This window comes from Callithrix jacchus, chromosome 5 (assembly GCF_049354715.1).
Source record: "Callithrix jacchus isolate 240 chromosome 5, calJac240_pri, whole genome shotgun sequence".
Classification (NCBI taxonomy): Eukaryota; Metazoa; Chordata; class Mammalia; order Primates; family Cebidae; genus Callithrix; species Callithrix jacchus.
The window spans coordinates 122,141,354-122,168,630 of NC_133506.1; the positions used below are offsets into that span (position 1 = coordinate 122,141,354).

General features: G+C 36.7%; 1 protein-coding gene across 12 annotated transcripts in view; it reads left to right on the plus strand.

Moving 5' to 3' along the window:
* Positions 1-27,277, plus strand: part of HELZ (helicase with zinc finger) — a 175,833-nt gene that overhangs the window by 82,502 nt on the left and 66,054 nt on the right. For 7 of the 12 annotated variants that reach the window (XM_078374466.1, XM_035301579.3, XM_035301580.3 and 4 more), the window contains 8 exons: positions 310-489; positions 1,017-1,121; positions 9,913-10,091; positions 11,198-11,316; positions 12,456-12,601; positions 15,157-15,304; positions 22,676-22,859; positions 24,603-24,831. In XM_078374466.1, the coding sequence (XP_078230592.1) occupies positions 310-489; positions 1,017-1,121; positions 9,913-10,091; positions 11,198-11,316; positions 12,456-12,601; positions 15,157-15,304; positions 22,676-22,859; positions 24,603-24,831 (1,290 nt within the window). The remainder of the gene's footprint in view (positions 1-309; positions 490-1,016; positions 1,122-9,912; positions 10,092-11,197; positions 11,317-12,455; positions 12,602-15,156; positions 15,305-22,675; positions 22,860-24,602; positions 24,832-27,277) is intronic. The other 5 variants (XM_078374468.1, XM_035301584.3, XM_078374471.1 and 2 more) reach the window with 1 other exon arrangement.

Here is a 27,277-nt window from a genome sequence, read left to right on the forward strand (position 1 = left end):
GTTGCCATTTCTACTTAAAGACCTGGCAGCAACTAGATTCAAAGTATGTGATTTCCTTAGATAAGTTACAAAAATATTTTTGTATGTAGAATAGGACAAGATAAAATTAATTTTGATTTACATGTTAAAACACTCTACCCTGACTTGGGTAACTTTCTAAAAAGTAGCTTTAGAATAAGCATTTGTTTTTAATAGATGCTATGCTATTTCAGTGGTTTTAATGATTCACTGAAATTCGGGATACTTGTATGTTGTGTTCTATTTATTAATGAGATGCATGTGTTTAAAATAAATTTTTATTTTCCATAGACAATGGGATGAACAGTTGGATCCTCGACTAAATGCAAAACAGAAAGAGGCTGTTCTGGCCATTACCACTCCACTTTCAATCCAGCTGCCGCCTGTGCTTATCATCGGACCCTATGGGACAGGCAAAACGTTCACTCTAGCTCAGGCTGTCAAACATATTCTGCAGCAGCAGGAGACTAGGTGAGAGGGTGGGAAGTGTGCTCATATTTCCCTGGTGTAGGGTACTACCTCTTTTTTTTGTTTTAAATACAAAATGAGGGCTAGCAACATAGTTTTCCTGTGGCTCTTAAACATGGAGAAAAGAAGAAAGGAAAAGCCATAAACCCAAACCCCAGAGCACTGAAATTTGAATTCTCTAAAAATGCTGTTTTTAAAATTGGCACTATAGACAGTTTTAAAATGGTTTTAAAATAGCCATCAGAACAAGTCTGCTATGGAATTGTGATATCTGTTAGAGTGGAAAAAGTTGGGTTTAAGTATGTGCATATATATTAGATGATAGATTAAAAATGATTTTGGGGAACTTCTTTTTTAGCTTAAAGAGTAGTGTAATTTCTTACAGGTATCACTGAATAATGTTAGGGATTACTGAGTAGGGTAAGGGAATTTATAATATTAAGATGGCCACTGCTTTTTTTTTTTTGGTATTATACTGCTTGAATAGTTTTGTGTTTTATCATTCTTTTTATTTGCACCATTTATTTCAGCAGGATTCTCATTTGCACCCATTCTAATAGTGCTGCTGATCTCTACATAAAGGATTATTTACATCCATATGTAGAAGCAGGCAATCCCCAGGCAAGACCTCTCAGGTATTTTTTTAAAGGCTTATTACGTATCTGTATCATACTTTATTATTCTTAAGAAAAGGTGTCTGTAAAGATTTTAGCAACTTTGGAAATATCAAAATCTTTAACTGTGCATTGGCATTTAGAGGTTGTGTCTTTTGAAGAAGCTGTTTAAATTACGGAAAAATGTAAAAATCTTTGACTGTTCATTTCTTAAACATTAAGAGAAAGACATCCTTTTTTAAGTTTTGTGTGTAAAGTGTTGTTTCAACCCGAGTAGATTTTGATATGCACCTCTAAAAGCTAGTATGATTAAATATAAATAAGATAATTTAAGTTAAATCTAATTCAGTTAAAATTCTAGCATATTTTGCATGGCAGATTAGTCATGCAGTGACAGTTCTTTATGAAAATAAAATTTTGGCTGTGATCATGCGGGTAATTTCATAGAAGCTACACGTGAGATAAAAATGAAATATTGAAATAAGTTCTGCAACTAAGTGTACTTGAACTGCTGTTTAACAACTTTCGCTACCGTCTGAGAGACAAAGTGTCAGAGAAAATTTCAGGTTGATATAGAAAGGTCCTTTGAGTATACATGGACATGAAATGTACTTAAATATAGGATGTGGGGGAATAAAATCCTTTTCTTCAGAAAACAATAAAGAATCATCAAATTGTTTATTAAACCATTTGCTTTCATTGTTATATGAATTAATGTTTAGTTTTGCCATTTTACAAACTAATATGTCATGCCCTAGGTTGTTTGAATACAGTTGTTTACAAATTAATTTCTAACTGCACTTTTGAATCATAAGTCACTAACTTTTTATTTCTACTTGAGCTCAAGCATGGAAAAATGAAATTATGTTATTTAATTCTTCAGTAATTATAACCAAAACTGTTTGAATGATTTAGAATTCCATTAAAAACAAAGAGGAAAAAGGTGGTGTGACCTGTTAATACAGGTTTTTATGCCATATTTTATTTTTACTTTGTAAGATTAAGAAGCAGTAATTATTTTAAGTAGATTCTAGTTGTATTGAATATGAAAATACTGCATATATACAATCACTGGCACTATAAATGAAAATGGTATTTATTGAAAGATACATTCATCAATAAATAGTTTGCTTCAGAATCTAATCTTTTTCAGCTCATAAGTGAAAGTTGAGTAGCTAGCATTTTTGCTATAGGTGTTCACTTTAATGATATAAGTTGTTTGTTTTGTTCACTTATGTTGTTGGTAGAGTGCACGTGTGTTATAGAGGAAGCCTGACCTTCTCAGTTATGGTGTACTTGGTTTGAAAATTGTGGAGTAAAGCCCCCTCAAATCTTGGTCATTGAATATTTGGGGCTGTAGAGCAGTTGCTGATGAACACTAAAGCCATCACTCACTAGCTTATATTTATTTATTTTTCAATGTAAAATTATTTTTTGGAGGTTATAATCCAACATGTGGTGCATCTAGATATGCAGAATAAGAAGGTATGTTCAGTAGGATACGCATATAGTTGAAACTTGCCCTCTAGCAGAAAATCTCACCTCTCTGTAAGTCTCAAAAGTGGTACAGCCCAAGATGGAAAAATATTTATAAAAATATTCTAATGTAAGTTTTATGTTATTTCATTTAGTAAATGTAATAAAATAAGAAAAAGCCTGACTTCCCCAAATATTTTCTTTATGAAGTCCTACATTTTCACCATAGTTTTTCTCTTTGGGAAAGGTGTTAACGTGCAACTGTATTTCCTCAGAGAATACATTGAATTAAGATTTATTAGCACTATTATTACATTAGCTCAGATTAATTTATAATTTTCCTAATAGACGACAAACATGGGAGGCATGTGAAATGGAATAGAGATTAGAATGACTCAGTGCTCTGGGAAGATTAGGTTTTTCTAATTGTCCCAGGATGCAGAGGAAAGAACACAAGAGGGCACTAGGTGTCTGTTCATGCCCATGAAGATGGGTGTCTTTAAGGAGGAAGCTGATGAAGAGTTTGCTGTTTTCCGGATGCAGTCTGGAACAGGCCCTGAAAAGGGCTGTAGTGTGAAAATAGTCAAAACATTTCATAGTGAAGACAGTAGTAAATGTGTTTAGATACACATATGATTAAAAGTTGTGAAATTTTGTTAGTTTCCAGGAGTAGAGCTGAACTTAAAATATTTGGAGATGGAGATTTTGGAAACCATTTTAGCTCATGTTTAGTTTCAGTTTTTCTTTCTTCACTAGAATTAGAAGATTTAAAATGGAATAGATGGGAAAATAGTTTCTTTTTATGTGTGGTTCTGAAGATCAGTATCTGGTTCTGGCCGAGTTATGGCTTTGCAGTTAGAGGTCATCTATGGAAGTGTGCATTTCTTGCTTCTGGGAAAATTGAAGGTAATTGTTGTTTTAGATTGATCTTGAGAGAAGCATATTTTTCTGTGATCAGGTCATTCTGATTCATAGTATGTTAACTAATAACAATTTTGGGTTTATTTGTTGCATATAAATTTACCATGTGAATAAAATTTCAGTGAATTAAAATTATATATTACCAGACTATCTCTTATTTTAAGAATTATAATTCATAGGGGATATGTGGATAGGTTTCCTTCTGGAAAAGATGTAAAATTTTTAATTGGTATTATATTTGAAACTGTCTTGTTACTGTCAATTCTCCAATTTAAAAAAATGTTATCTTTTAGACAGTGTCTAACTTAAATGGTGTACAAAATGAAAGTACAGAGAATATTTAAAAATCTTTTAAAAGTTGACAGTAGAATATTATACTTTCAAGAAAATTGGCCCAGTGATCAAGCATTGTGTTCTTATTAGCTTCAACTTGAGGTAGCTTTCCAAGGTAATTGTGAAAAAGTCAGCAGTGAAACTTAGAACTTCAATACCACCCCCCCCACCCTTTGAGGAAGAAGTAGGTACTTAGAGTTAGTTGATGACTGTATTAGGCCATTCTTACATTGCTATAAAGAAATACCTGAGACTGGGTCGTGGTTCTGCAGGCTTTATAGAAAGCATGATGCTGACATCTGCTCAGCTTTTAGGGAGGCCTCAGGAAGCTACAGTCATGGTGGAAACAAAGGGGGAGCAGGATGTCACATGGTGAAAGCAGGAGCAATTGAGAGTGAGTGTGCATATGGGAGGTGCCACACACTTTTAAATGACCAGATTTCAGAGCGAAAGCTTAATTATCACCAAGGGGATGGCCCAAGCCCTTCATGAGGGATCTGCCCCCAGGATTCAAACACCTCCCACTGAGCCCTACCTCCAACTTTGGGGATTACATTTCGACATTTTTAGTGGGAACAAATATCCACACTACATAAATGATTAATTTGAAAAACCACTTTTTTTGTTTTGTTTTTTTCCAATTTTACAATGAAATATTCATTGGAGTTCAGAGGTGAGGTCTTGGCTGGAGAGAGAATGTGTGAGTCACTAGGGTATTGGTTGTGATTGAAGCATGGGCATGGATGAGATTGTCAGGATAGTGGAGAGAGCAGGAGAGGAGGGCTGGAGAGTTTGAAGGGAAGCAGAGAAAGCTTGAGTCATGGAAGCTGAGGGGAGAGTCTGGGAGGGGTCAAGGGGGAGCAACAGTGGAACTCCATGCTGCCAAGTCAAGTAACTCGATGGACTTGGAAACCCCATGTGATTTCTTGATGTGGAAGTTGTTTATGTCCCTTGATTAGATAGAGGGTAAACCATGTTGAATGATGAGAGGAGTGAGTAGGAGGTTAGTAACTGGAGAGGACGTATAGATAATACTTCTGAGAAGTCTGGCTGTGAAAGAAGGGGAGAGGTTGGGCAGTGGTTGGGGGAATATGAGGATTTAAGTGAAGATTCTTTTTAAATGGGAGAAACTAGAGAGTTTTAATTTTAAAAAGCCACCTGTAAGTGAGAAGTTCAATTCAAATATCGTTTTTTTCCCCATAATGATTCAAATAATTGGCATTTGTTTTAGATTAGTATGTATGTTTATTTAAAAAATCACATGCGTACACTTTAAAATATAAAAGCTCATGTTGTATTTTAAAGTTGATAGCAAAAAAAAAAATTTTTTTTTTAATTAACCTAGCCACTGCTCACCCAATATTCCCAAGGGAATTTTTGACCTTTTTTAAAGCAGTTTCTTTTGATGCTTCCATTTTAAAAATCATAGCTATATATAATATATAAAAATACAGATTACATATATGAGTGTCTTAATTTGGTTTTGGATATTTGGTGACTTTCTATTATAGAAAGCTTCTTTTTTTCTTTTTCTGGAGACAAGAGTCTTGCTTTGTCGCCCAAGGTAGAGTGCAGTGGGCTGTTATTGGCGCACTGCAACCTCTGCTTCCTGGGTTCAAGCGATTTCCTGCCTCAGCCTCCTGAGTAGCTGGGATTACAGGCACATGCCACCATGCCCAGCTAATTTTTGTATTTTTAATAGAGACAGAGTTTCTCCATGTTGCCGAGGCTGGCCTCAAACTCTTGGTCTCAGGTGATCCACCTGCCTCAGCCTCCCAAAGTGTATAGTAGCTTCATTTTTCAGTGTTTTTATTATTATGATTCCGTAAATTATTTGCTGCTAACAAATAATATGCATATTTCCTTTCATATGCTTTTTTGTATTTGTTCTAGCATTAATAATACTTACTGCTTTTCATTTGCTTTATTTTTGTTGAAGGTCTAATCAGGTCTTTAAACTCTAAGTCACTCTGTTAATACCTGCTGAAACATGTTTCTTCATTGTCACAGCTCTTAGATAATTTGCCAATGCCATTTTTTCTCCTGGAAACTTCCCTTCTGGATTTCTCTTGGTCCTTCTTTCTGGTTGTTCTTTGTTATGCTGACACTTCTCTTTGCCATTATTTTGGAATTTCTTTTTTCTTCTTTTCTATATTAGATCCTATTTCCTGGATCTTAGGTCTTCCTCTTTCTTGATTTTCTGCCTTGTTTTGATGGTACACATCCTTTTGTACACACACTTGGTGCTTTCAACCCTCTGACAAAGTTCATAAGAGGTAATATTTTTTAACTCTTGCCTTCTGAAAATGCCTTTATTCTACTATCAGACTTAATAGTTCATCTGGGAGATGGGTAGAATTCTAGTTTTAAAATGTAGGTCATAACTGAATAGTTTTTTTTTAGTATTTGCTTACCAGTAAGTTGATATTTGGACAGGTAGGCCAGGATTAGAAATCATGAGGATTTTTTCATGATTAATTTCTACGCATCTAAAGATGTTTTTGTGTGAGCCCCTGCTTGCCTTTTGAATAAAATGATTATACGTAGCTTATGATATAGAGGTTGTCATTCATCTGCCAAGTCTAGATTGTCTATGTTGTATAAAATTTCTCCTTCACCAAATATCACTTTCCAGCATGGTCTTGAATTGAATGAAAAATGGAAAAAGGAACTCAATTTTAGTTCCAAGAATTTAAAACATATTTTGATGTGATCTTTAGCAAAAAATGATTATTACTTCAGACTTGTATTTTTCTTATATAATAACTTAGTATTTAAAGCTGTCTTTTAATAGCAATTTGCGAGATTTATTATTATCATAGAATTCTAATGTCTAAGAAAAACAAAAAGTTACTTAATAATATCAGACAGTAAAAAGAATTACTCTTTTACTTTTTAAAGTAAAAAAATTTTTTTTTTTTTTTTTTTTTTGAGACAGAGTCTCACTCTGTCACCCAGGCTGAAGTACAGTGGTGTGATCTCAGCTCACTGCAACCTTTACTTCCTGGGTTCAAGTGATTCTTGTGCCTCAGCCTCACAAGTAGCTGGGACTACAGGTGCACGCCACCATGCCAGGCTAATTTTTGTATTTTTACTAGAGATGGGGTTTTGCCATGTTGTCCAGGCTAGTCTCAGACTCCTGGCCTCGAGTGATCCACCTGCCTCATCCTTCCATATTGCTGGGATTACAGGCATGAGCCAATGTGCCTAACCAAAATATTAATAATTACTCTTTTAAAAATCTTTTTGCTTTGCTTCCAAAAATAATTTAAGATTGCTCTAGTAAAATGTGGAGAGGCTATAAAATCAAGAACCATTAACACAAAGTAAGACAAGAGCCTAGTAACAAATAGTGGCTTTGAGAAAAGGAAATTGTTATAAAAATTTTAGACTAACTGAAGGCATGCTAATTAAGCACCAGATTTTGCTCTTACTTTTTTGGAAGCTGAATAGAAATTATCCTTTTGTTCCATGTGATGACTTATTAAATAAAATACTTTGTACAATATATGCTTTTAGATGGAGTAAACAACAGATCTTTTAAGTAATTATTTTGATTGCCCATATTCATGATGTTACTTTTTGCATTTGTGCAGTATACATTGAATATTAACTGAGTGTTTAGAAATGCTGGTTTTAGTTTCAGCTTTGCTGTGGGTAAAGAGAAGTGGGGGGCTTCTGTTTGTTGGTGCCAGGCATTATGCTACATACTATACATTGTTATCTCATTTGATTTCCCCAAATCCTTGAGAAGTTGAATTATTATATTCATTTTGGAAATAAATGAAGCTTAGAGAGGGGGAGAAGACAGATTTAAATCCTGGGCATAAGCCCTTTGGGCTTTGGGTTTTCCTAACCAGGAAAGAGGAATAATAGTGATGAAAATAACAATCATCTGGTGATCTTTGTAATTTTACTGAAGGAGTAGAAGCCATCAGAAGAGAATATCCACATCATCCCTTTGATAGATCATCTGACTTGCATCTCCTAAGTAACTGCTTTCCCTCCCATTCTAAACTGTTCTTTTATTTTCTAGGGGCCAACCTCTCCACTTGTGAATGAGCTCTCATCTTTTCCTGGATGCACAGCTTCTTCTGTGCTGCATACTTTTTTCTTTGTACAGCATGCAAATATACTGTTGTGTCTTGTTTTAAAAAAAAAAACAACAAAAACCCACCTTCACCCCACCTGCATGTCTTGAAGCAAAACTTATCCAGACAGTTGTCTATATGTACTCCCTAGCTCTACCTCCTCTCTTCTCTTTCTTTCTTGAGCTCAGACTAATCAGATTTCCATTACTTTTACTCTAAAACCATCATACTGAGGTTCATCATATTCGTTTCCTTGTTGTTAAGTCCTGTGGTCAGTCTTCATTTTACTTAGCCTCTTAGCAGCATTTGACATAGTTACTCCTGTCTATTTCTATCTGAAACACTTTCTTCATTTTGCTTCCAATACCCTGTGCTCTCCTGAATTCTCCCCTATTTCTTTGGTCCTTCACAGTCCTCCTTACCCAGCTTCTGAATGTTGGAGTGCCCATCAGTCATTCTTCCTTCCACTAGTTCCTTTTTTATCTACTCTTATTCTTTCAAGGTTCAGTATTAACCCAATTATAGATATCTTGCCCCAGGCATTCTCCTGAACTCCATGTATTGCCTCGCTTCCTGGATATATCCACTTGGATACCTACTAAATATGCCCCAAATGAAACTCTCAATTCCTACCCCAAATCTGTCCCTCTCTTTCACCACCTTTGTAAATGCCACCACCATTTACCCAGTTTCCAAGGCATGGAATTATTCCTTCTCTTAAATTCCACTTAGAGTTCATCAGTAAATTCTGTTGGCATGACTCTCAAAATGCCTAGTGAATCTGACCATTTCCATCTCTCTACTGCTGGCCTAGTCCGAGCCACTGCTCTTGTCTGCATTCTTAACAGTAACCTCATAACTGGTCTCCTTGCTTCTACCCTCGGCTCCTGCCTCCATGCCGCCCAGTGTTGCATTGGAGCCAACTTGTATTGGTTTGTAAGAGCTAATCATGCGTATAACTTCCCAAGTTCATGTTCAGTGACATGCTGGCAGCTGGAAATCACCATGACAGGTTTACACCACAAAAATCAGCAAACACTATAAACCCAGATCCTCACCTTTCCTACTCCTGGAGCCAGTTGTTAAACATTTACCAGCACACCACTGTCCACCCCTACCATATATGTTCTGCCCAGAGAAACAGAGTAGTCCTTTACCAAAATAAGTCATGTCATTTCATTGCCCTGTTAGAACTCTCTGATGGCTTTTCATCAAACTCAGAGTAAACCCAAGGATTGCTCACAAACCCTGTGTGACCTGGCTCTGTGCTGGCTGGAGCATAGTGGCTACCTAATGAATCTTTGTTACATGGGTAGGTTAGAGATGGGTGGGCGGATGAGTAGATGGATGGATGAGTCATTTCCGTACCTTTTTAATGATCTATTGCATGAGGCCTATTAATATTTTTCTTTTGCAAATCTTGGAAGTACTTAAGACTTTCCGATAGTTCAAATTATAAATTTATTATTAAATTTCCAGAACCTCAGACAGAGGTCTGTTTAAGTGTAGGTATAAGAATATATTCTAAAATAAAATAAAAATAATTTGAATTCCTGTTATATAAGTGTGCAATTCACTGTTTTTTTGTTAGCATTAATAGTTAAAATATGAGTCAATGTATTTTTGTAAGAATAGTCTAGAAAAAGGTAATTCCAGAATGGGAATGTTTTGAACTTAAAAAACTGCAGTGCTTATAAATCTTAGGTTTATGTGCCATTCTGGTTGCAAGATTACTCTGAACACTTAAAAATAATTAGGTGTTTGTTTTGTGGTACTGCATGTACTTTCTATGTCTGTGTTTTTTTTTTGGTGGAGAGTCACAGTGGTTATGGTGGCAATTATACATTAAATTCTAATTCAATAGAGTGTTAATGGCTATCAGATTCATTTATTAATTTTCAGATATTACAGTCTTGATGTCAGTATTTTAATAACTAGATACTGTTAAGAAATTAGTAAATGTAAATTGGAAATATTATCTTCTTTTCCAGGGTATATTTCAGAAATCGCTGGGTAAAGACTGTCCACCCAGTTGTGCATCAGTACTGTTTGATCTCAAGCGCACATTCCACCTTTCAGATGCCCCAGAAAGAAGATATTCTTAAACATCGAGTAGTGGTTGTTACATTGAATACTTCCCAGTATCTCTGTCAGTTGGACCTTGAACCTGGTATGCTGACTCAAGACACAGATACGGTGTCTCACAAGTTTAGGACTTAGGAATTCAGTTTAGACTGGCGTTGGCAAACTACAGCATGTGGGCTAGATCTGGCTCACTGCCTGTTCTTGTAAATGAAGTTTTATTGGCTGGAACACAGTCATGCTCATTTATTTACCTATTTATTATCTATAGATGCTTTTGTGTTACAGTGGCAGAGTTGAGTTGTTGCAGCAGAGATTGATTATATGTATAGTCTACAAACTCTAAAATATGTACTGTTTGACTCTTTACTGAAAAAAAATTTGCCAACTCCTAGTTCAGGCATTTTAGTGACTGCTGTTTCATTTGTCTTCCAGTTGGTCAGATGATATTTATTACTGATCATGTGAAGAATACCAGTTTGGACAGTGCTGTTTTTTTTTTTTTTTTTTTTTAACATTTTTCCCAGTTTTTTGTGACAAAATACTTTTGTATTACATAGTGTAGAGATGATAATTATGATAGGTTTCATTATGGCATGATATTAAGATTATTATATTTGAGTACAGGAACTATGTAAAATCAAACTAGTGTTATATGAAGTACAGATGTAAGATGTCAAGAAGTTGTTCTGATAAATGTGGCAAAACTTAACCATCAAAACGCAGTATCAATCTGGGGCCAGGTGTCATGGCTCATGCCTGTAATCCTAGCACTTTGGGAGGCCGAGGTGGGCAGAACACTTGAGGCCAGGAGTTCAGTCAGACTGGGAAATCTAGTGAAACCCCATCTCTACAAAAAAGTAGAAAAATTAGCCGGGCCTCATGGCACGTGCCTATAGTCCCAGCTACTTGGGAGGCTGAGGTGGGAAGATTACTTGAGCCTGAGGAGGTTGAGGCTATAGTGAGCTGTGATCACAGCACTGCACTCCAGCCTGGGAGACAGTGATACCCTGTCTCAAAAAAAAAAAAAAAAAAAAAAAAATATATATATATATATATATATATATATATATACTCTCTACTCTTTGATTAGCAAACTAAACTCTTTACTTAGCAGAAAAGAAAATAACTATGGTCCTTCTGCCTTTGTTGCTGCTCTAGTGTGCTATCTTTTGTTTATGCTGTACTTTCTAGGGTTTTTTACACACATTCTATTAGATGAAGCTGCCCAGGCCATGGAGTGTGAAACCATTATGCCCCTAGCATTAGCAACTCAAAACACTCGGATTGTCTTGGCTGGTGATCACATGCAGGTAAGTGCCCTTTGAGTCGCTGTATTGAGAGTAACTTTTAATTATATTTTGATGTTTAATATTCAATTTCTAAAACAGCCTATGAAATTATGCTGTACATTGTAACTTCAGTACTTCAAATAGCTCTGTACTAATCGTGAAAAATATTGTTATTTCTGAAGAAAAATTACTATTCTGCTACTCTATTTTCTTCTTTGAATAGTCTGTCAATGTTATAATTTTCATGTTTATTTATTTGAACTTCTGTTCTTCATAGTATGAATATCTGATCCTTACTTTTCTTTGTGAGGTAAAATATAAATGATCATTCCTGTAAGGTCCTGGGGAATTGTAGTTCCCCAACTCCTGTCTGTTATTTGTTTACCTGAAGGAGTAATTTTTTTTTGATGTAATAGAAAACAGAGGGCTTAACTAAAAATTATAGCCTAAATCTCAAAGAGTATGATTTTATATATTTGAACATCTATATGTAGGAAAGAGAAATAGTTTTTCTATGAAGATATCTGTTTTACAGAGTTGCAGTTTGGGGCTCTTTCTTTCCTGCTGCAGTTAAGATTGGACCTATGTCATACTAGCTGTCAGGACATCAAGGAGAGAGTTAAATGTAGATGAAAAAAATTCTGTTTTCATTTCTTTGCCTAAAGTAGTTTAGTTTTGTTCTTTAGTAGTAAAAGGCACAACCAAGAGTGGCTCCTTATACTTCATAAGATCAAGAGGGTTGTTTGTTAATTATTAAAAGTGATTTTTTTTTTTTGTGGTGGGCTGTATATCCTACCAGTTCATCATTTTAAACAATTGATCAGTGTCAGTGAAGTAACTGTTTGACTGCTCCGGTGATGCAGTGGGTTGCGTCCCTGGAATTACTGAAGTGCTTTTATTATTATTATGTTGGGGAGCCCTTTGTCAGCTTATGTGTAGAAACTCTAGGTTAGTGTTGGTAAGCTGAGATGTTAGAAATTTTAGCCCAGTTCTTAGTAGTAGTAATTGCTCACAGAAAACTGACTGTGCTTGCTCCAGCATTTAGCATGTTGAAGTTTTGTATACAAGAAGTTTTAGCATAGTTGATTTTTTTGTAAGTAGTTTAAAAAATACTGTTTGTATATTCAGTTAAACTTTCTCTGTATGTTTGTCTGTTACAGCTCAGTCCTTTTGTTTACAGCGAGTTTGCCAGGGAGAGAAACCTTCACGTTTCATTACTTGACCGACTCTATGAGCATTACCCTGCTGAGTTCCCATGTAGGATTCTCCTGTGTGAGAACTACCGCTCCCATGAAGCTATCATCAAGTAGGTGTGAACTGCGCCCTCTGTGTCATACTTTCTGTGGTCTGGTGGGAGGGAACTCAAAACAGCGCTGTTACTAGGGACAGGTGATTCCCAACAAACTTATGGAGTGTCCCTAGTCTTGCAAATTATGTTTAATTTTATGTCTTTAAAAGAAAACTTCAGAAGTCAGAGTTGTAATTTTTCACAGAATAGGGTTATTTTGGGAAAAACTCTCAAATCATGTTCTTCCTCTACCCTCTCACAACAGTTAACACAGAAGACTTTTCTGACCAAAATACAGGGAATTCCTTCTCATCAACAAATAAGCATCATTTCTGTAGGGGACACCAGCTGGGTGTCCTCCAATTTAATTCTGACACCATCTACCCAGAAATGGTGTCTGATCCCACAGGTTGAGGGCTTAGAAGACTGCCCCTCTCTCAGCCCCCCAGCAGTCACAAGTCTGAGCCTTGGGAACTTCTAACGAACTGGCTTCAAGTTGAGGGTCCTACAACTCTCTCTTTGGGTCTTTGGGTTCACTTAATTTGCTGGAGTGGCTCACAGAATACGTGAAAACAGTTATTTACATGTACCAGTTTATTATTAAGGATATTTATTACAAAGGATACAGATGAAGGGCATGGTATGGGAGAAAGAGTGCAGAGCTGGCTTGCCCTCCCTCGGTGTGCCACCCTCCAGGAACTTCCACATGTTCAGCTCTAGAGTCTTTCTAACCCAGTTCTCTTGAGTTCTTACAGAAGCTTTGTGATGTCAGCATTCCTTCCCACAGAGTATAGGGTAGAACCCTCTCTGTAGTGTGTCTTAAGACCCACAATCACTCTGGGAGGACGAGGCAGGAGGTAAGACCCACAATCACTCCGGGAGGATGAGGCAGGAGGTTTGCTTGAGTTCAGGAGTTTGAGTCCAGCATGAGCAATATAGGGAAACCCCCTTTCTACCAAAAAAAGAAAAAAATTAGCTGGGCATGGTGGCACACACTTATGGTCCCAGCTACTTGAGAGGCTGAGGTGGGAGGATTGCTTGAACCTGAGAGGTTGAGGCTTCAGTGACCCATGATTACGCCTTAGCACTCCAGCCTGGGTGACATCACAGAGCAAGACCCTATTTTGAAAACAAAAATAAGAATAAAAAGATGGGGGAAGATTAGAGTCCTGCCTTGGGGCAATTGAAAGGAAGGCAGAAAAAGGTCAGAGAGTCTGTTTCTTGAGGCCTGACATACCCAAATTATAACATAAGAATGTAACAAGAGCTATGACTGTTATGAGCCAGGAACTGTTGATAAAAATAATAATTATATATACATGTTAACACCACAAGGACAATTCTGGACATAATAAATATATTGACAAACAGCATGATGGTTAGCTTATGTCTTTGGCTGTGTTGTTCAAGGAATCTGCTCTAAAGGAAGAAAGAATAGAAAGGAAGGGAGATAAAAACCATGAAGCTTATTCATAAGTTTTAAAAGATTTCTATTGGCTATAGTGTGCATCGATAAAGGTGTATATCTCAACAACTCAGTGGATTGTCACAACCGAATGCAGCATGTAACCCTAATCCAGATCAGGAGGCAGAACACGTCAGTGCTCCGAAAGCCCCTTTGTGCTCCTTTCCAGTCACTACCCTGACCAGAAAAAAAAGTTTTGTATAATTTAATAATATTGATGATGTCAGCCATGTGAAAACCGTTTTTAGGTTTCCCTGAAAGCAATTGGATAGATGTGATTATATCTCTCAAAATGTGATTCTTTATTGTTTTCAGTCATTTACTACAGTCACTGATGAATCAAGTACTAGATGTCTTCATCAGTAAAGTGGATTCATTTTACAGTTGAAGGCTTGACTGTCTTTCAGTTGTGTACATTGTTTCAACGTCTGTATGTCTAAGTGTTTGCATGTATTAGTACAATCATGGGTTTGAGAAATGTGTTATTAGGTGATTTTGTTGTGTGAACATCACAGAATGAATTTACATGAACCTAGATGGCATAGCCTACTACACATACAGGTTACATGGTATATATAGCCTATTGGCTCCTAGGTTGCAAACCTGTACAAAGTATGCTACTGTACTGAATACTGTAGGTAATTGTAAAACAATGGTAAGTATTTGTATATCTAAACATGGAAAAAGTATGGTAAAAATACAGTATTGGGATCTTATGGGACCATCATCACATATACTGTTGTTGACTAAATTGTCATTATGTGTTACATGATTGTATATGACCCATTTGAATAACAATATATATTAACCAAGGAAATACACTGTCTAGCAAAGTTCCTCATAAAGTCTCATCTTGTATTGAAACTGTCATCATTTCTTCCTGTTTTGGCTTCATACCTTACCAAAATCATTCCATTTAACAGTGTTATGCCAGGAGCCTATTCTTGTTATTTTTGGAGAAATTCTTGGCATTGTAAGTGTTAGATGATTGGATTAAAATTAATCATGGACATAAGGCAGTATTATTAAAATTGACTGATTTTTTTTTTTCCTTATGGGTGAAATTAATTTTGATGTAGATTTTCCCCCTTTTTGTCTTTTACTGCAGTTATACCTCTGAGCTTTTCTATGAGGGCAAACTGATGGCCAGTGGGAAGCAGCCAGCACACAAAGATTTCTACCCACTAACTTTCTTTACAGCACGAGGAGAAGATGTGCAAGAAAAAAATAGCACAGCTTTTTATAATAATGCAGAGGTACCTTAATTCTTTTTGAAAATTTTTAACATTTTCTCAGTCACATCATCTGGTTTTGTTGAGCATTTATTTAAAGTTTCGGGTTGACATTGTATTGCCTATTGACTTCATTTACATATAAATAGTATGTAAAGTTTATTCTTTCTTGTATAACATTGATTTGTTCAGATGAATCTCCTACGGGAAACAAAACCTTTGATTTACTTTTTGTCTTATGGTAAGACACAAAATACATGATTTCATTCAAAAGAAAAACCAACATTGTTCTCAATTAGATCATTATTGTTAGGTATCTCAAATAGACTCTGAGTAAGTTTTATAGTGCATATGCAAATGAGGTATCATTTTAAATGAATAAGACTTGAATTGCAGAATCCAGAGAGATCACACAGACCCAGACAGCAATGTTCCAATTCCATAATGTTCTCCAACTTACATAGTTCTCTTACAATTTCTGGCTTTTTAGGTTCAGAGAGAATGTGAGTAGTTTGAAGGGTGAGATCAGGCAGCAGACCTAAAAAAGAGCAAAGTCTTCAGGGGCTAACAAACCAGAAACCCTGGGGTTAAGTCCGTCAGGAGGGAGTGGAATTCTGGACTTAAGGAAGCCAGGAGGATGGCAGATCATTAGGGGCGTGGCTCTTGATCTCCAGTCTCCACTGCCCTTGAATTCTGTTTTAACCATATTATTTACAAAGAAATCGCTTTTATTATGTAGTAGGAATTCATTTTTTTTATTAATACATTGCTCACGGTCCTATAGTTAGAAGTCAGTACAAGAAAATCATTAGTACTCACTTGATAAAATCCTAGCCAAAAGCAAAGAAACTTGACATTTTGTTTAGTCCATGCCATTTAATTTTAGGAAAAGGTAAACTTTTTTTTCAATATTTGAAATATTGAAAATAACTTTAGAGGTCTCCTTTATTGTTTTTGCACTCAAGTTGGAAACCACTGGCCTAAAAAATTAGCCATGGTTATGGGTGGGAGGGATGACAGAAGCAGCAAGCAGGGCCTGAAATGGAGAAGTCTTGATGACCCTGCATTGACATCAGGGATCAGAGCTGAGCCTTAAGCCTTGATCCTGAGGCTGGATTGATGTTTGCCAGAGGCTCACTTTCTCAGCCTGGGTTACTTGTTCATTCATAGTGACCTGGTGTGTTTCTCAAGAAACCTATAAGCTACAGGATAAATAAGGTACAGGTTCATGGACTGTCAGTTTTATTCAAAAGTTTAAAAAAAAAAAAAAATATATATATATATATATTTATTCATATTAAAAGAACACAAAGACAACTTACCTTAAAGGTCATGTGACCTTTAAATATTAAGCCTGTAACTTTAGAGACATTTCAAGCCACCTTGACTTTCACCAGAGCATGGTTGTTCAGACAGTCTTCAACCCCATGAGTTACTGTAGTCAAAAATTTTGAGACACATTGCTCTAGGACTCTTTCTGCAAAGGGCAAAAAGTGACTCTGTTCACCTCAGCTGAATACCAGTGTAGGCATTTTGAGTATTTGAATATCACTGTAGGCATATTTGGATACTAGTATAAGTATGTTTGGACAGTAAGATGATTTTTAGAAGCTCTGGACTTTGCTTAATGGTATATAACTTAAAGGCAAAACTCAAATCTATTTTGTATTCTAGAACAAGCAGAGCAAGTGGCATTGGTTACATTCATAGGAGGGAAATGGTATCTTTTATAAAGATTCTGACTAATAGGAAGGCATTTGAAAATAATTTACATTCCACTGTTATGAAAATAAGATAGTCTTACATAGAGTTAAAATAAAAATGAGCTTAAAAAAAGGTTGGAATTAAAAGTAAAATTCAAGAACCACAAGTTGAAGGAATACTCATAGCGTTTGTGCTGTGCATAATTCTCCTTTGTTTGGGCAACATGTTTTTTATTTTACATATCTCGTGCTTTGTACATCATTTGAAATTGTGTCTTCTTTCACATGCTTAAAAATGGTAGCAGGAGACTGAGAAAGATCATTCTTTTTTTCTTGATTCTGAACTTATATCCCACAGTAATGAAATAGTTTCATTTTAATGCCAACGTGGAAAAAAAGTACAATTTAAATACTAAGCACCAAAGATATGATTTTTTTTTTTTTGAGACAGTCTCCCTCTGTCACCCAGGCTGCAGTGCCGTAGTGTGATCACTGCAGCCTTGACCTCTTGGGCTCAGGTGATCCTTTAGCCTCAGCCTCCTGAATAGCTGGGACTGTGGGTACACATTACCGCATCTAGATAATTTTTAAAAAATTTTTGTAAAGATGAGGCCTTACTGTGTTGCCCAAGCTAGTCTTGAATTCCTGGGCTAAAGTGATTCTCTCACCTTGGCTTCCTAAAATGCTGGGATTAGAGGTGTGAGTAACCACACTGGGCCAAGATACAGTTCTTAACCTTCAAAAATTCATTTGGAAGGGAGGAGCTATGGATAATAACTGTAAGATGGTGTGATCTGAGAGGTAGATAGAGTTGTACAGATATACAAAATGAATCCATTGGGCTTGGTGGGGACTGAGGCATAGAGGAGAACATGGTTTTTGCCTCATATGTTTTGAGAATCTATAGTTAATTATATTTATAATTGTTATGTCTCCCTAACAGGTTGACCTTTTTATCATTTTTAAATATCCCTCCTTGGCCGGGTATGGTGACTCACACCTGTAATCCCAGCACTTCGGAGGTGGAGGTGGATATATTGCTTGTGCTTAGAAGTGCAAGACCAGTCTAGGCAACGTGGTGAAACCCTATCTGTACAAAAAACACAAAAGAATTAGCTGGGAGTGGTGGCAGGTGCCTTTAGTACTAGCTATTCAGGAGGCTGAGGTGGGAGGATGGCTTGAGCCAGGGAGGTGGAGGTTGCAGTGAGCTGAGATTGCACCACTGCACTGCAGCCTGGGTGACAGAGCTAGACCCTGTCTCAACAAAATAAGATAAATAAATATCCCTCCTTATGTGTAGTACAATTTTTTGTTTTAAAGTTGATTTGTCTGACATTAGTATAACCATTTCAGCTTGTTTCTATGATATATCTTTTTAAAAATTATTTTACTTTCATCTTATTTACATGTTTGAATCTAAAGTGCATGTCCTGTAGACAGCATATTATTGGATCTTGACTTTTAAAAAAAGTCTGAAAATCTCTGCCTTTTTGTTTGTTTTGTTTTTGAGATAGGTTCTTGCTCTGTCACCTAGACTGGAATGCAGTGACACAATTATGGCTCACTGCAGCCTTGACCTTCCTGGGTTCAGGTGATCTTCCGACCTCAGCCTCCTGAGTAGCTGGGACTACAGATGCACACCACCATGCCCAGCTAATTTTTGTATTTTTTGTAGAGATAGGGTTTTGCCATGTTGCCCAGGCTGGTCTTGAACTCCTGGGCTCAAGTGATCCACCTCCCTCAGCCTCTGACAGTTCTGGAATTACAGGTGTGAGCCACTGCACCTAGCCATCTTTGCTGTTTGATTGGGGTTTTTAATCCATTCACATTTAATGTTATTATTAATATGGCTGGATTTACCTTAGCCTTTTTTTTCCTATGTCTCATGTAGTTTTTGATTTCCTGTGTTTCTTTTATTGCCTTCTTTTGTATTAAGTGCATATTTTCTAGTGTCACATTTTAATTCCTTTCATTATTCTTTCTTCATTTTTTTAGACAGAGTCTCACTCTGTTGCCTAGGCTGGAGTGCAGTGGTGTGTTCTTGGCTTACCGCAACCTTCGCCTCCCAGGCTCAAGTGATTCTTGTGCCTCAGCCTCCTGAGTAGCTGGGATTACAAGTGCCTGCCACCACGCCTGGCTAATTTTTATATTTTTAGTAGAGACGGGGTTTCACCATGTTGGCCAGGCTGGTCTCAAACTCCTCCTTCAAGTGATCCACCCACGTCAGTCTCTCAAAGTGCTGGGATTACAGGTGTGAGGCACCACACCTGGCCATTTCCTTTAATTATTTTTTAATTATATTTTTCGAGTTATTTTCGTAGTGATTTCTTTAGGGCTTACAATATACATCTTAATTTATCAGAATCGACTTCAAATTTATACCAACTTAATTCCAATGAGATATAGAAGTTATATTCCGACATAGCTCTATACCCCCTTCTTTTTTGTGCTTTTATAGTATATATAATATACCTATATATAGCAAACTCAATACTCTATTTTTATAATTATTACTTTATGCACTTTTTAAAAAACAATTCTGAGAGAAGGGTGACAAGTACATGTTTATGGAGTTTGCTGTATTAACCTTCTTATATATACTGATTCTTTTTGTGCTTTTGAGTTGCCATTTGGTGTCATTTTTTACCTATCATCTTTGTGCTGTTATTGTCAGATATATTACATTGTTATATGTTATAACCTGACAATACAATTATATACATATGAGTTTATGCAATTGCTTTTTAAATCAGTTAAGAGGAGAAAGGAGAAGAAATACATTATTATACTGTCCTCTATAATTACTGCCCACATAATTACCTTTACCAGTATACTTTATTTGTGTGGATTTGAATTATTGTCTGGTATCACTTGCTTTCACCCTGAAGAACTTCCTTTTAGTATTTCTGGTAAGGGGAGTCTGCAAGTAAGGAATTCTCTTAGGTTTTGTTTCACCTGGGCATGTCTTTATTTTGCCCTCATTTTTGAAAAGTAGAATATAAGATTATTGTTGAATTTTTTTCTTTTAGCAAATTGAAATATGTTTTCCCACTGCTTTCTGACCTCCATTATTTCTGGTGAGAAATCTTTTAGTCTTACTGGAATTTCTTTGTAAGCGATGAGTTGTTTGCTGTTTTCAAGTTTTATTTTTGTCTTTGATTTTAGTTTTGACTGTGGTCTGGGTGTGGATCTCCTTGTGTTTATCTTACTCAAAGTTGGTGAGCTTAATTGGTGTTCCATACTTCTTTGAGGCTCTGTTCTTTTTTCTGCATTACTTTTTGTCTCTGTTCTTCAGATTGCATAACCACTGTGTATCTTCACATTTGCTAGTTCATGCTTCTGTTGGTTCAAATCTACAGTTGACTCCTGGCAATACTTTTTCATTTCAGTTTTCACTTTTCCACTTCCTGGGGCATAAATTGCTCCATGGCGTGATCCAGGTGCCTTGGGTCTCTTGGCAGAGGCAGAATGTTGCCAGTTTGTGAGCCTTCCTTTCACCCTCTCCGAGGCAGAACTTACAGAGCAGTTGTTGGGGAAGGACATGGAACTGCTCCTCACTGTCTGTCCCAACCTGCATCTGTCCTGTGGAGCAGGAGCTCTGTGTATGCTGTATGTCTGTATGTAATTCATGCTGCCCTCAGGTGCTTCTATCCAGCTGGTGCCACTACCAAATGTGGGTCTTCTCCCAACACACACTAGGGGAGGTTGGGATCTGCTGATGTTCATTGGCTGTTGAATCTATCCAGCATATGTCTTCTGTATCAGAAAGCTGGAGAACATGGAAACTGTCAATGGGCTGCCAAGGCCATACAGAGCTATGTAGGAAAGAGGGACCGCACTGCCATCCGCTGTCCTACTCCCTATGTAGCAGGAGATGGGGGTTGGGGAACAGGCACCATCTGACTACTGCCAACTGCTTATCATAGGCCTTCTGCAGCACAAATCTGTGAAAAAATGAAATCTGCCAATGTTTACCAGCTGCCCAAAGCACCTGGAATAGGTGGGAGCTAGGGAGATGGGAATTGTCCCTTGGCTGTTGAAACAGTTTGTAAGACAGAGCTGTGGGGGAATGAGGCAGTCCCTAGCTTGTAGGCCTCTATATCTTCCACTGTTCTTAGTGAGTTTTTATAGGTTTTGTTGAATAGATAGATGCTTCTTGATTTCTTCTAATCTCTTTAGAGATTTGTCTTTAGAGACTTTGAGTGATTGTCTTTGCTAATTTTGACCGGCTTAAAAGACGTCTGTCTGGGAGAGATGTTTCCCAAAATGACTCATATCATCATTCTAAGTCTGTTTTTTGACTACACAACAGGAGGATAAAGTGCAGAATTGGTTGTATGTTGCTTAGTGGTGGGAACTCTGTTTGTGGGGTGGGAGGGGGAATCAGAGGTGTCTCCCAACTCATCTATCCTTACATCTAACCGCTGGGTAAAGATAAATTTTTCTTATTCCTTACTATAGTAGATCAGTATGTCTGCTCTGTTTCCTGATAGTGAGGATGCCATGTCTTTAATCTAGTTTGCTCTTCACATTCCTTGGGTAGTCTGTGTGTTTGATGCACTTGCTGCTGTGTCATAATAACAACAGGATGACTATAGTCCCTTCCTCTGTAGTTCGTTGAATTTGTATCTGGACATGGGAACTGCTTCCTAGTCAATAACCTTCAAGTTCTTCAAAAGATGAAAATTGTCAATTTTTATTAAATATATTTAATATTATAAATTAAAATAGATATTGTTAGTAATAAAGAAATGATGTACTAAAAGACATTTTAAAAGATGTCTCCTTCCTCTGTATGCCCCTAGACTCTTGACTAGACCCTCTATTGTGCTTGCCTTATATTTTTTATTGCAACTCTCTTTTCTAAATAAACTGTAAGCTCTTCTTAGTAAGTAGCAGGCAAGGAATATGTTTTATTAAGTTTTATATCTTCTCCACTGTGCCAAACATTGAAACTGTTTGATCGGTTCATTGAATTAAAATAGAACAGACTATCCTAAAAACCCTATCGTATGCCAATAAATGGGATCTCAAAAATTCAGTTGCATAAACTGTGGCATTGCTTTATTATTGCAAGGTTAATGAAATGGCCTGGCTGGACTTGTACCACTAGCAGGCCTTGAATTCTGAAAGTCTGTTTCTCTGATCCAAATGTGGCCTAGTCCCAAATGTGGTTTGGTGTCAGTTGATGGCTGTTAGCTGGAATGCTTGGTTATATCAGTGAAGAAGGGGACAAAGTTAGACCTTGTACTGCTGGTACTTGGTGATGTCACTGATGAGAGGAAGCTTCTTGTTGGTTGGTTTCATTGGCCTGATCTGGAGAGAGTGGACTGAGGATTACTGGGGCTATGAGGACTTGCTTTCCCTAGTATCATGGCCACTCCCTGTCTTTTTCCCATGCAGGAACTTGAGCTTGTGCCTCCCTACACAGGAACTTGGGGGCCAATAGCATTATCTCTGATTTTCTTGTTTCCACTGGTTTTATTATTGGGAAATTTTACTGTTTAAAATGTAAATGAAAAATTTACATTGTCACTCTGTTCACATCAGCAAAGCATTACTCCCATTTAGAGCTAGTTTTTTTAAATGGCATCTGCTAAAATGGGATCCTTTATAATCTGTTTCAGTGACCATATTATTTTCTCCAAACATTGGTGATAACTTTAATATGTGTGTGTGTGTTTGTTTAAAGGTGTTTGAAGTGGTGGAACGCGTAGAAGAGTTAAGAAGGAAGTGGCCAGTAGCGTGGGGGAAGTTAGATGATGGCAGTATTGGTGTGGTGACTCCATATGCTGATCAAGTGTTTAGAATACGGGCTGAACTTCGTAAAAAGAGATTGTCTGATGTTAATGTAGAAAGGGTGCTAAATGTTCAAGGTAAGTATTAATTGAAATGAATTAAGTCATTCAAATGCTGAAATCTAAAGTGTGTTCACATTGGATTTTTAATGCTCAAAATCTCTTTTCTGAAGAAGCAATTATGTGCTCACTTCATATCAAGTTCTTTAATGCCAAGTTTAGCAATTAAAGGTTGAACTCATTTACATGTTTATTAAATTTTTATATCCAAACAAAAGAAGTATTGACAAATATACCTTTTCTGTGACCATAATTGTATAAATGCCACATAGTATGTGTATGCTGTGAATTACAGTCATAATAGCATATAACACATTCTGCTGTTATACTGTATCTGAGGATGAATTTCTTCATAAAGATCTTTAAAGACTTTTATAAGTTTATAGTTAACAGCAACTCTTTTAAATTATCTTCATGTAATTAATTGCTAGAAAATTTGTGCTTTTAAATATATGAAGCAACACTAATATGTCAACTCTAAATGAAGCCTAATCCAATGTTAGGTTTTAGGATGATACCAGTAGTAAGAGTAGTACACAGCGGTCAGATCGTGGGGCAAAAAGTAGTTCCACTGTACCATGGGTTGTCCAGATTATACAGAATTTAGGTGAGCATTTCAGAAAGAACATTAGGAGCAAATTAGAAAGCACTCAGAGGAGACATAGGGTAGTGAATGGTCTAGAAACTGCCATGAGTCAGGAATGGTTGAGAAAACTAGAATTGTTTGACCTAGAGAAGAGAAGACTAAGGACTGACATCCACACTATTGAGAGTTGTCATAGGGTAAGAAAATAGATACGTTACTATATAAAGCATGTCAGAGAAAATATAATACACCTAGACTTTCTGTAGACTTCCTTATGAAAGCAGCTGTGCCTGCCCTCATTGGCCAGAGACTAGATGACTGCTTCAGCAAAGGGTCCTTGTATTGGGCAGAACCTGGGATTAGATAGTCTTTAAGGTTGGTTCCAGCAGTATCATTAAAAACATTTTTTATGGTGGTAAAAGATATATAACGTAAAATTTACCATTTTAACAATTTTTATGAACGTAAGTTCTGTGGCATTAAAGTCATTTGCATTATTGTGCAACAGTCATCACCATTCATCTCCAGAACTTTATCTTTCCAAGCTGAAACTCTCTACGCATTAAATGACCCATTCCTCCTTCTCTCCTGGCAGTTACCCTTCTATATTCTTTCTCTATGAATTTGACTATTCTAGCTACCTCATATAGATGGAATTATCTAGTATTTGTCCTTGTATGACTGGTTTCTTTCACTTAGCATAATGCCTTCAAGGTTTGTTCATGTTGTAGGATGTCTCAGAATTTCATGCCATTAGGAGGCTGAATAATCTATTGAATGTATATGCCATATACGTTAATCCATTCCTCTGTCCGGGATACTTAACTGGTGTTGCTTCCACCTTTTGGCTATTGTGAATAATGCTGCTGTAAACAAGGATATACCAGTATCTGTTTGAGTGGCTCCTTTCAGTTCTTTTGAATATGTACGTAAGCATGGAATTACTGGATCGTATGGTAATTCTATGTTTAATTTTTTGAAGAACTGCCACATTGTTTTCCACAGCAGCTGTACTATTGTACATTCTCACCAGCAGTGCATAAGGGTTTCAGTTTCGCCACATCTTCACCAGTGTTTGTTATTTGCAAATTACATTTTAAAAAATGCAATGCTTTTATTTTATCAGTGGTTCAGAATGACAATCTTAAGTCTTTTCTTAAAAATTTTCTTTGTAGGAAAGCAGTTCAGAGTTTTGTTTCTTAGCACAGTACGTACAAGACATACTTGTAAACATAAACAGACACCAATTAAAAAGAAAGAGCAACTTCTGGAAGATTCCACAGAGGACTTAGATTATGGTTTTTTATCTAACTACAAGCTTCTCAATACTGCCATCACAAGAGCACAATCCCTGGTTGCTGTGGTGGGTGATCCCATTGCTCTGTGCTCTATTGGAAGATGCAGGTAATTATGTGTTACTGATTGAGACACTAAAGGGGAAATGTGACATGATTTGTATACCTATATGTACATTCGTATGACCTTCTGGATAATTAAAATCAGGTTTTTTATAGCCTGATATCCAAAGGGAACACAAAAGCATATTACTTTGGATCTATTCATTGTATGCATAATTGTGTATTCATTGAGCCATTATCCAAGAGATATTTCCTGAGTGCCTTCTAGCTTCTAAGCACTCTTCTAGCTGCAGAAGATATATCTGTGAACAAAACAGACAAAGATCTCTGCCCTTGTGGGGCTTACATTTTATTGGTGGGGCTTTTTACTGATGAGGAGAGGAAGATTATAATAAACTAAATAGGAATATTATATAGTAGTTTACATGGTAAGTTGAATGGAAAAGAAATAAAACATTAAGGAGAATTAGGAGTGATGGGGATGGGACAGACTCGCTTGTGATTGTAAATAGCGTGGTGAGAGCAGACCTCACTGAGAAGCTGACTTTGGAAATGAGGGAGTAAGGTATGAAGCTATCTGGGGTAAAAGTGCTCGAGGAAGAAGCAACAACTAGAGCAAGGATCCTGAGCTGGTTTCATGTGTGTATATGTCTTTGACAGATATTAACTTTTGTATCCCTTAGTGCCTCACTTTCCCCCCTTCATTGTAATAATTTTTGATGAATTTCCATCTGTAGTCTTGCTCTCTTAAGGTTTCTCAATGTAGATAATTCTTTGTATCTGGTTAATCCAGAAGATCTTAACATTAAGGGGGTTAGAAGTAGTCATTACTTGTCTTTCAATAGCATCATTAGTATTCATTAGACTTTAGTTTTAAGGAACAATTTCTACTAAATATGGTTAAAATATCAACCTACAGACAAAAATCTTTATACACTTGTGACTCATACCAGTTAATCGGAATTTTAACTGTACGAAGCCAGTAATAGAAGATTTGGCCTTCTGAGTATTGAATAACTGTGTTACCATTAAAAAAAAAAGTACTTGAACAGATATTTATAATATCCTTTTGTGAAAAAGAAAGAAATACACTAGGGATTACTTAAAATTTTATAAGTATGCTAGTACCTGTCATAGGAAGTTCAGAATAGTAAAAAGCGATGTAGGTAGTCCTGAATCTGCCTTGGGTAATTATTTCTTTTTGATATGTTAGAATTAAAGTAGACAAAACTATTAGGACATGGCACTCTTTAAATCAGGTTTTTTTTCTTGCAATATAGATAATGACAGCATTTTATTATCTATTTTTGTGTTCTAGCAGGAAGAAAAATGCTATGAGAAGGGAGACTATTTGGATCTGTAAGAATAAATTCATGTATTAGAATGTAAGATTCCTCAAAAAGTTAATATCCTTTATAGAGGAAAGCTATCATCAAAGGAATCAAGTAGAGTTTTAATTTGTGAAAAGAATGTTTTTAAAAAACAAAGCTTGGAGGGTCTGTGGCTTATTTATCTATTAACAATTCTGTTGTACCATCTTTAATTTCATACTTTAAAAATATATTACCATGCATTTGTAGTCACTAATGACAAAAAAATTGGAGGGGGGAGAATGTCTTTTTGTTTGATTTTTTGAGATGGCATTTTCTTCTTGTTGCCCAGGCTGGAGTGCAATGGCACGATCTCGGCTCACTGTAACCTCTGCCTCCTGAGTTCAAGTGATTCTCCTACCTCAGCCTCCCTAGTAGCTGGACTTACAGGCATGTGCCACCATGCCTAGCTAATTTTTTTTTTTTTTGTATTTTTAGTAGAGATGGGATTTCTCCATGTTGGCCAGGCTGGTTTCGAACTCCCAACCTCAAGTGATCCGCCCGCCTCATACTCCCAAAGTGTTGGGATTACAGGAGTGAGCCACCACACCCAGCCAAGAATATCTTAATTCTAAGTTACAAATAAATAGAAGAACCAAGTATATCAAGGAGTCTACTAACTTGGCTTCTATCCTAAGAATTTACTTTAGTTACTTTACTAGTCATTGAAAGTATACTTGGTTAGAATGTTGCTTGTGGTATTTTTACCATTTTTGCTTATATTTATTATTTGGTAAGTAAGACAGCACATACAATTTGATTAGAATGTAATATATTAAAGCACATATATAGATTGGGACATGTTGAAAACAGCTAGAAACTATTAGGGGAATAAATGGATGTAAGAATAGTGTTCCGGCCAGGCACAGTGGCCCACACCTGTAATCCCAGCACTCTGGGAGGCCCACATGGGCAGATTGCTTGAGCTCAGGAGTTTGAGACCAGTCTGGGCAACATGGGAAAACATTATCCCTACAAAAATTACAAAATTTAACTGGGTATGGTGACATGTGCCTATGGTGGCAGCTACTGAGGAGGCTAAGGTGGGAGGATCATTTGAGCCCAGGAGGTCGAGGCTATAGTTATCACGCCTCTGCCCTCCAGCCTGGGTAACAGAGCAAG